General features: G+C 35.6%; 2 protein-coding genes across 4 annotated transcripts in view; one reads left to right on the top strand and one right to left on the bottom strand.

Moving 5' to 3' along the window:
* Positions 4,020-7,602, top strand: LOC104778267 (TPR repeat-containing thioredoxin TTL1). Its single transcript, XM_010502667.1, has 7 exons — positions 4,020-5,277; positions 5,401-5,596; positions 5,678-5,862; positions 5,964-6,297; positions 6,375-6,579; positions 6,693-6,799; positions 6,901-7,602. Exons 1-7 carry the CDS (start codon positions 4,355-4,357, stop codon positions 7,051-7,053), a joined length of 2,103 nt encoding a protein of 700 aa, XP_010500969.1. The 5' UTR covers positions 4,020-4,354; the 3' UTR covers positions 7,054-7,602.
* LOC104778268 (phosphoenolpyruvate carboxylase 1-like) overlaps positions 8,765-10,253 on the bottom strand; it is a 7,151-nt gene continuing 5,662 nt past the window's right edge. For 2 of the 3 annotated variants that reach the window (XM_010502670.2, XM_010502668.2), the window contains exons 11-13: positions 9,858-10,195; positions 9,389-9,775; positions 8,765-9,308 (exon numbers count right to left, since the gene is read on the bottom strand). In XM_010502670.2, the coding sequence (XP_010500972.1) occupies positions 9,012-9,308; positions 9,389-9,775; positions 9,858-10,195 (1,022 nt within the window). In that variant the 3' untranslated portion in view covers positions 8,765-9,011. Of the gene's footprint in view, positions 9,309-9,388; positions 9,776-9,857 lie in introns of all 3 variants that reach the window. The other variant, XM_010502669.2, reaches the window with a different exon arrangement.

The following is a 10,253-nucleotide window of genomic DNA, read 5'->3' on the forward strand; positions in this document are numbered from 1 at the left end:
CGATAAATCACGTACGTATCATGCTTCAATTGGATTCTGGGACTAGGCCATGCCCATGCCAGAGTGTGCAGCGTAATCACATCTAAACAGAGACACCAGTGATGATGGTTACTCTCTGAATCACTGACGTCACCTTTTGAAGGACAAGCGTCATCTTTGACCAAATCTACATTTTTTCTTTTACCATTAATTTTACTATTATATCGTTTTATTTCATTGGCCCTTATAACAACAGTTACTCCGTTTATTTCTCTAGTGTTATATCATCAAATTCGAATTTTCTATTTGAGGTAACATAAAACAAAAATGATCAAACACAAAAATTAGTGGGTAATTTCTTATTATTATTAGTGTGAAATTGGCGAAACTAGCAGTATATAATCAACATGATAAAATGTGACTGACTTTTTGGACAAAATAAAATAAAATGTGATTGATAAAATAAATAATCATACCAAAGACGGTACATGTGGAATAAGTTGTTACTATTTGGCTTTTTTTTTTTTTTTTTTAAATGCTCTTCATTTTATAAACTTACTTATCTGTCGATTCAATTGACCGGCCGACCTATTTTGAAGGTTGATGTACGATTCATATACGGTTTATAAAACATGAACAAAAGAATATATTGAACTACATTGCACTTGAACCACCTACATAGCCATCCACATGTATCATACCGCAATTTTCTTTTTGTCACAATTCATTACCATAAAAGCTATAGACAATAGGCAATTCAAGATTTGTAGAACACTTGCATTTATAGGAATTTTTTCGAAGTTGGATTCTAGATTCATAGAACACTTACTCTGTAAAGCATATGAATATATGCCTTTTTCTCATCCCTTTAAAGTCGTTATACTCATAATTAATCCACATCAATATAAAGTAACATTTCACGACAAATTAAGGGGTAATTAAGTTTAAGACATGCACACAACAGCCTAACTACGAATTGAATATGCATAACTACAATGAAGAAATTTTAGTTTTACACGCCAATACATAAATTTCAAAACATGACATCAGCATTTATGTTTATCACACCGTTGAGAATGTATCTGACTCGGATTGTCCCGAGTGTCGACTAGATCGAAGAATATAAAAAAATAGTAAGGCTTTTGAATTAAGTATTAGCTATTACATGGAGCACTTACTATTACATTTTTAAACGTTTCTTCTTTAACTACGTAACTTGCTTAAAAAGAAACCACTATGCATATATAATGGCATATCTACAAAAAACAATATATACGCATATCACAAAACATGTGGTTCGAAGCATGTGAAGTATAACGCAAGATTTCGGTATATTCTATGCTTGATGAAACAATGTTACGTGAAAACACAATCATAATTATTATCTAGGTTACAAAATATTCGATGCTTGATAAAACAACGTTATATGGATACCAAAAAAAGCAAAAAAAGAAAAAAGAATACACAATATTGTGTAATGCAAGTGTCGGTATACCAAACCCACTACCACTCTCCCGAGTTATATATAACCGCTCCATTATCTATCAATCAATCTACACTTTAGCTAGCATACGTATAACCGACTCAAACGTTTTGCTTTTGTTAAATGACAATTTTACACACACACACACATCTACTTTTATAACCGGATCTTTAAATTGATAGTATGGCCGGATTTTAAGAATGGAATCTCATACAATATCGAAACCTGTTTCTAGCTATTGAATTTTTTACAAAGGCTCTTTAAAGAGATAAATGAATTGCAAATGCATGGCCAAAAGAGAAGCATAATCTTTGTCGCCAAGTACTATTATTTTCTGATATTATTATTTCATAATAAAGAGTTTCGATTCTTTATCATTAAGCATGTTGGAAAATTTGATAATTATTTTTTTCCGTTTAGACAATTTTATGTTTTTACCAAATTGCATGTTCACTTAGATGTAATTTGTTTTAATTTGAAATATCTTTACACATATGTGACTATGTAAGCGTGAATTTGGGGATACGGAAAAGATGGAATATAAAAAGAAACGAGGAAACCAGAAGAAGAAAGAAATATAGTGCGAAAGAAGCCAATAGAGATAAGTGCAAGCTACGAGGTCACTTATTACATTTTTGATGTGATTATTGATTTCCCTATCATACCCAAATCTATCGTATAGCTTCTCTGTACATTTTGAACCAAAAAAAAAAAAAAAAACTTCTCTACACATTTTTTTTTAAAACCATTATTTTACCTTTTACATCAATTTAATAATATAATTTTCAGTGACTTAGAGGCGATTATTAAAAATGTGATTTCTAAATTCATATGCAATTGTAAATTCTAAAAATCAAAATACATGGATTTTGAAATAACATGTTATTGGTTCTATGATTTTAATGGATTTGGAAATCCAAACAAAAATCATGTGTTATTCAATCATTGATTTTAAAATACTTATTAAAATTATGTGTTATTGGTTTTATGATTTACAAATACTTGTTAAAATCCCATGTTATTCATTTAATGATTTGTTTTTGGATTTCAAAATCCACACTATGTTTTAAATGAATTTGAATGGATTTGAAAGTGTAAAATAGAAGGGTTCAAATCCAAGGATAAAACATGTTATTTCAAAATCCATGTATTTTGATTTTTAGAATTTACAATTCCATTTGGATTTAGAAATCACCTCTCCAATAACAACTTTCATTGGATTTAAATTCTTTTATTTTACACTTTCAAATCCATTTATTTGGATTTCTTTTATTTTACATTTTCAAATACATAGGATTTTTATTTGGATTTCTAAATCCATTAAAATTATAGAACCAATAATCCCCTCCTCTTACTTTTGTTGTCGAGTAGGAGGATGTATATTGATTTTGAAACGTTAATGAATTTATTCTATGTATCTCGTATTAGTAATTAATGTAAGAACTAATTTCGTTGCGTATTTAAAGAAAGTTTGATTATTTGTACTTGTAGTTTGTTATTTACCAGTAGCTATAAACTTAAAACAAATCGGGTCACTCATTTTACGTACTAGTTAGATGAATTGGTTCATTTGATTAATAAAGAAAATGAGTTCATTGAACAAAAGTATATTATTAATTAAATGCATTTATTTCGCTTAACTATAAATAAAAAAGAAATGTTTTTAAGAAAATGTGTATGATAAAACACAAAAATTGATACAAAAATATTTGTATTATCATCTTGTTTTTTATTGCTCTTTAAATGTATTTTTGGTTTGACACAACATATCAATTTGTATAGATGTTATAGGAGCGTAGACATCACTTCTCATAAATCGCGAGTTGGGCTCTTCCGATGTTTGTAAGCTCCAAAGTACAAAGAAAAATCGAACAGTACCGAAAGCCGAAGTAAGCAGACTTATTTATTTAAGTATAATTATTATTTACAATATATAACAATTATTATTATTTTTCTTAATTTTCTTTGTTAGTTTGATATTCAACCATAAAGCGAAAAAATGGAAAAATAAAATAAAATAAAAGCAAGAATGAAAACATGTCTCGTGAAGCAGCAGTTGAACAAGACCTGTTATTTTTTGCACAACATTTATTATATTACTATTTTCAATTTTTTTATTTTCATTTTTATTTTTGGGAAAAAATGTCCAAAAACTGTAATCCTTTAATCTCAAACTTTAGCAGAAAATAATGTTCACTTAAGAAAGAAAAAAAAAATACTACTCACCAATGAAAAAATATAATTTAAAATATAGGAAATATAGTAATGTTTACTAAAAACCTTATTAATTATCTTCAATTTCTGGTTTATTCATTTAGAACTTTGTTTCAATCTGTCTTTTTCTATATTTTTTTCTCACTTTGTTATTAATTTATTACATTAATGCCTCTGCCTCCCATTTTTGTTCATTGTTATTATCATTAACTTTATTTTTCCTTTGTCAAACAAAAATTAATTAGTTAAGCAACTTTTTAAAATACAATATATCTTTTTTTTGTGAATTAATAATATTAAATTGGGTTTAATATTCGCTCTCTCTCTGCTTCTCCATCTTCACTCCTCTTCTTCTGTGAACCTTCTCTCTCTCTCTCCTTCTCTCTTCTCTCTTCTCAGAGCAGCTTTCTCTCTCTAAAACGCACTCACATTCATTCTTTGCTTCACCCTTTTTTTTTATTCACGAGATCCCCCCTCCTTCTCTCTCTCTCTCTCTCCTCTTCGATGCCTTTTCACAGAGTATCTAATCCTCCATTCTCCACTCTTCTTCACCACCACCGTCTTCTTCTTCTCCATTAACGACGACCATTGCTCACCGGAGTCCAACCCTAAAACTCGATTAGGGTTTTCTTCAATTCTCACAAAAGTCCAATCCTTTCGGAAAAAAAAAAACTAAAAATGCCAAAGTCAGTTAAACCCATTCCTGAATCTGACAAACTCGCCGATCATCTCCGTGATTCATCACTCACCTCCGATATCAACAAACCTGACTTCCGTGAATTAGATCTCGGTTCACCGGTTTCTCCGCTTCGTTCTCAGCCACGTGGACTCAACAACACCACCACTACCACAACTAGTAGTAGCAGTTCTAGCTCCTCCGGATCTGTTACGGGTCGGGTTCGGAATGGTCCGGGTGTTATCGGGAGATCTAATTCGGCTCGTAGTCAATCTGGTTCGTCTAGTGGTGGGAATAATCTAAGACCGACTCAATCTAGATCGGACTCTGCTACTTCTTCTTCTTCCCATTCACAACAACCACTCATCTCCTCTGCTACTTCTCCGGCCACCACGTCTCCGGCGGCGAATGTACTTCCTACCGAAAACATTTGTCCTTCCGGGAAGATCCAAATCACTGGAATGACTCAAAGCCGTTCGAGAAGCGATGTTCTTGGATCTGGTACTGGAACTTACGGACATGGGAGCATAATGCGAGGTGGAGGAAGCATTGTATCTCCGGCGAAACCTATTGCCGGAGGAGGAGGATCTCCTACGACTTCGCCGGTCATTGTCGGCAGCTCTAACAGAAGTAGTCCTGTTGCAGCGGAGAGTTTATGGAAGAAAGCAATTTTAGGTTCGGATGCAGAGGAAGTGAAGAGAGTAGGGAATGAAATGTATAGGAAAGGTTTGTTTAATGAGGCTTTGAAGTTGTATGATAGAGCGATAGCTTTGTCACCGACAAGCGCAGCTTACCGGAGTAACCGAGCTGCGGCGTTGACTGGTTTGTCTCGAATTGGTGAAGCTGTTAAGGAATGTGAAGATGCTGTTAGATCGGATCCTAACTATGCTAGAGCTCATCACCGTTTGGCCTTATTGCTTATTAGGTATATTGCTTCTCGTTTCTCATTGCTCAGCTAGTGGTTCTGTTATTCACTGTATCATCAAAATACAGAATCTTTATCTGTGGTTTGCATTCACTGTGTCTTAATTACTTGGTTGCATTGCAGATTAGGTCAGGTTAATAGTGCAAGGAAGCATCTTTGTATTCAAGGGAGACCATCAGATCCCATGGAGTTGCAGAAGCTTGAAGCAGTGGAGAAACATATGGCCAAATGCGTAGATGCGCGAAGACTTAGTGACTGGAAAAAAGTTTTGACGGAAGTAGATGCTGCCATTGTCTCTGGAGCCGATTTGTCTCCTCAAGTAAGAGAATTCATATTGTGGAATATATGTTGCCTTGGGAAGAAATCATAACTTAATATCGTTTGTGTCTTATATCTACAGCTATTTATGTGTAAAGTAGAAGCATTCTTGAAACTTCACCGGCTTGATGATGCTCAATCAAAGCTGTTAGAAGCTCCTAGAGTAGAGCCGTTCCCCGTATCTTGCTCGCAGACTCAGTTTTCTGGTATGGCTTGTGAAGCGTATACATATTTTGTCAAAGCTCAAATCGAAATGTCTTTAGGAAGGTGAGACTAGAGTAACATATTCATATGCTATTGTTTAAAAAAACTGTTGAATGCCGTTAAGGAAAAAAAAGGGGTTAAGAGCAGATGATGAATTTTTGCAGGTTTGAAAATGCAGTTATAGCTGCTGAGAAAGCTAGCCAAATCGATCCACGATGCAACGAAGTTGCTATGTTACACAATACTGTTACCTTGGTTGCTAGGGCTCGTGCTCGCGGTAACGATCTCTATAAATCAGAGAGATACACGGAAGCTAGCTCAGCTTATGCAGAAGGCCTTAGGCTTGATCCATGCAACGCTGTTTTATATTGTAACCGGGCAGCTTGTTGGTTTAAACTTGGTATGTGGGCACGCTCAATTGAAGATTGTAACCAAGCGCTTCGTTATCAACCAAGATATACAAAGCCTCTTCTTCGAAGGGCTGCTTCAAATAGCAAGGTACATATAAAACTTCTTTTTGACTTTGTTAGGCTTGTAATTTGTTCTACACTGATCATCGAGCTTTCTAACTGTAGATGGAAAGATGGGGAGCTGCAGTGAGTGATTACGAGGCCTTGATAAGAGAACTACCTCATGACAAGGAAGTTGCTGAATCTTTATTTCATGCTCAAGTGGCATTGAAGAAATCCCGTGGAGAAGAAGTTTTAAATATGGAATTCGGTGGTGAAGTTGAGGAAATTTTTAGTCGTGAACAGTTCAAAGCTGCCATGAATCTACCAGGTAAAAAGATAGTTCTCTGCTTCTTACTTTGATAACTTTTCTTGACTGGACTACTGATCTAACTTATGAAATTTGTTATGTGATATATATATATATACTTCAATCAAAACCAGGAGTTTCGGTTATCCATTTCTCGACAGCCTCTGATCATCAATGCAAGCAGATATCTCCATTTGTGGACTCGCTATGTACACGTTACCCATCTATACACTTCATGAAGGTAAAGTTACATAAAAAACCTCTCTCGTGGTATTCACTCAAAACGTTTCATAACTCCGCGGGAAAAGATTGACTCTAGATTCTGTCTTTCGGGTTATATAGGTGGATATCGATAAATGTTCTTCGATAGGTAATGCAGAGAATGTGAGGGTTGTACCGACAGTGAAGATATACAAGAACGGTAGTCGAGTGAAGGAGATTGTGTGTCCAAGCAGAGAAGTGTTGGAGTACTCAGTGAGACACTATAGCAGTTAAAAAGTAAAAAACAGGACAGCTTCATCTTCACTCTTCTGCAACCTTCCTCCTCATTACCCTTAAGAAATATCTGAATAATCCCACTTAACGTCTTAAGATGCATCATTTACCAATACCAGGGAACCTATTAGTGTAGAGAGTTTCAGGTCTTTATGATTTGTTCATTCATTCTCCTCTTCATTGCCCTGTGATCTCTGTCTCTGTATGTTATGTTCAGTCTTCTTCCCTTCATTCATTTATATCCCTACAGATTGAGATTGCATTGGCGGCCTTCTTCTTCTTCTTTTTTAGCTTCACTTGTTTAGGTTACTTGTTGGAGATTACTGTGTGTGTGTACATAAGAGAAGTTCGGATGTGAGTGAAGAAGGAAGGAGAAGGCTTACCAAAGGGGCAAAAGAGAGGAAGATTTGGATTCTTCATTTTCATTATTTATTTTACTTGTAGGGCTTAGTGAAAAACCAAGAAGAAAGTGAACCATCTTGTCATTTTTAATTCTCCTCTATTTTTCTCAACATTTTCATCAATAAAAAGGTTATATATTATTATTCATTTTCCATTAAGTTTTAATTTGAATACATGCATTCATCCCAAAATCGTACATAATTTCATCAACAGGGTACTGTTTTTCTTTCTCTTTAAAGGTGTTTAGAAAAGGGTTAGGTGATTGATTTCAGAAAATTGGATTTTAATACTTTAGTCGTTGACATAAACAAAAAGCAGATTCGGAATAATTACAGACTGATTTGATTTGTAATGAAAGCGAGCGACAACTGTTTTTTGTTAATGCTTTGTTCTTATATTTGTTAATTGCCCTCTCTTTTAAGGCATTAAAAAAAAATATATGAACTAAATTATTTATTCGCATTATAAGTTTGTTTCCTTTTCAAAAATAATAAATACTTTTTAAAAGGAAAATAATAATAACATAACGCCCAAAATTAATAATAATTGATTAATAGTACTAATAGTATAAAATAAGAAAAAAGGTTTGGAAGGTTATGATGGTCGTTAGCCGGTGCTACTCTGCGCCGTCCGAAGTCGGTGCCCTTAATTTCTGGTTGTTTGACACGTATTTATCTATTTTCTTATAAAATAATAATCATAATAATAATAATATATTTTGTGGATAATATATGTTTGGTCGTCTTCAGCTTTTAGCTATTTGAAACTATATATCACAGAAAAGCTTATTTATGTACTAACAATAATGAAATACTTAATTCTCTTTTTTATTTTTATTGCTTATTAGTGGAGGAGGCGCGTGATGAACACTCACCGACTAGTGTGAACTTTTTGACCGCTGAGAGAGTGAAATCAGAAACGTACTTATTTAAAAGCATAAAGGTACGTTGGTGAAAAAACCGGTACACCGTACATGTACGCTATAAATTCTCACAATTTAATTGAATTTGAGCCGTTGGGACGTTAGCGAAAAGTTGCAAGCCGTGTCAATATAGGAGACTCACACTCCCTGTCGTTTTCTAATCCACCATTTCCCCTTGTTCAACGGCCTCTTTTCCGAAAAACATGTCTGCCGTTTTTCCGGGACCACATATATAATACCATGCTGAGAGACATGTGTGTGTCGTAGCTGTTGTGTACACCGAATGATTAGTGTGGGAAACTAGAACTGTCACCAGGAAAAGGCCAAACCAAAAACTAAAACCGCACTAGTCACAACTAAACCAAACCGAAGTAGCATTGGTTATAGTAAGAGACAAAGAAACAAGAAAAGATTCTCTTGTTCTGTTTTATTACACTTGCGAAAAGAAAAAAAAAAACAGAGCGCATGTGTTCGTTCATGATCTCGAAGGATTCTTACACGAAAATCAACATTTTTGACGGTGGATACGTAAATACACCGAAGAATCCAAACCGTCTTAACTTATTATTTTCAAAGCCGCAAAGTTAAAAAAAGGAAAGAGAGAGGGAGACTCATCATCTCCTTTGAACTGAACTCAACCGGTGTTCTGTAGACCAGCAGCAATACCCTTCATGGTCAAGATGAGTGTATCTTCAAGTCCAGGCGCGTATTCACTTGTCGGGTTAAGCTCGATGAGTTCTTGTGCTGGTTTGCTTGATTCTGCAATCTCCTTAGAGATGTGAGGTCGCAGTGTCACATGGTAACTCGGATCACGGATTCTCTTCAATGTGTAAGCTTGACATACGTTGAGTGTCGTAATGTAAGAATCACGAAGTCTCAGTCTTTGTTTCAAGTAAGGATCTCCTTCAAGAAGATCTTTGTGTCCAGCGGTCTGCAAACAGCGAAAGCGAATCAGACAATCGTAAAATCAATACGAAAGAAATCAAGAAATCAAGAGGGCTCTGAGTTTACCTGTAGGATGAGTTTCTTGGTTTCTTCGAAGTTAGCTCTGAGTTTCTCACCAAACGGCCAGAGTTCTTCTGAAACAAGAAGCTTGTCGTACAAAGCAGCAATACCAGGATCTCCTTTAGCGAACACCATTTCAATTAGATCAATGGTGACTCTAAAGAAAGGCCAGTGTTGGTACATATCTTGGAGCATGTGGAGGTTCTTGACGTCCTTGTCAATCACGTGCCTAATCGCTGCTCCGAATCCAAGCCATACAGGAAGATGGAATCTTGTTTGAGTCCAAGCAAAGATCCACGGAATCGCACGAAGAGATTCAATGCCACCGCTTGGTTTCCGCTTCGCAGGTCTGCTTCCAATGTTCATACGACCATACTCCAGTTCTGGTGTAGCCTGCAATAGATTTTAAGATTCCTTGAGTTTCAAGAATCTGTAGGGTGAGCTAAAAAGATTCAGAGTGAATTAAAATACTTACAAGGCGGAAGTACTCGACAAACCGAGGCTCTTTAAACACAACAGAACGATACTCCTCGGTTGCAACTACCGCCATTTCATCAAGCAACACGCGCCATTCCGGTTTAGGCGAAATAGGAGGGCGCATACCGTGCTCTAGCGTAGCAGCGGTAAAACGCTGAAGCGTTCTAAAGCATAAATGCTCTTCACCAAACGATTGCTCGATGACTTCACCTTGAACCGTGACACGTAGTGAACCGTTAATAGTATCCGGAGGCTGAGACAATATAGCAAGATGGGTTGGTCCACCTCCTCTTCCAACCGTGCCACCACGACCGTGAAACATCGTTAGCTTCACACCATACTCTTTAGCAACCTTCACAAGCTCTTCTTGAGCTTTGTATAACTGCCAAGCAGC

Source organism: Camelina sativa, chromosome 3 (assembly GCF_000633955.1).
Source record: "Camelina sativa cultivar DH55 chromosome 3, Cs, whole genome shotgun sequence".
NCBI classification, from domain to species: domain Eukaryota; kingdom Viridiplantae; phylum Streptophyta; class Magnoliopsida; order Brassicales; family Brassicaceae; genus Camelina; species Camelina sativa.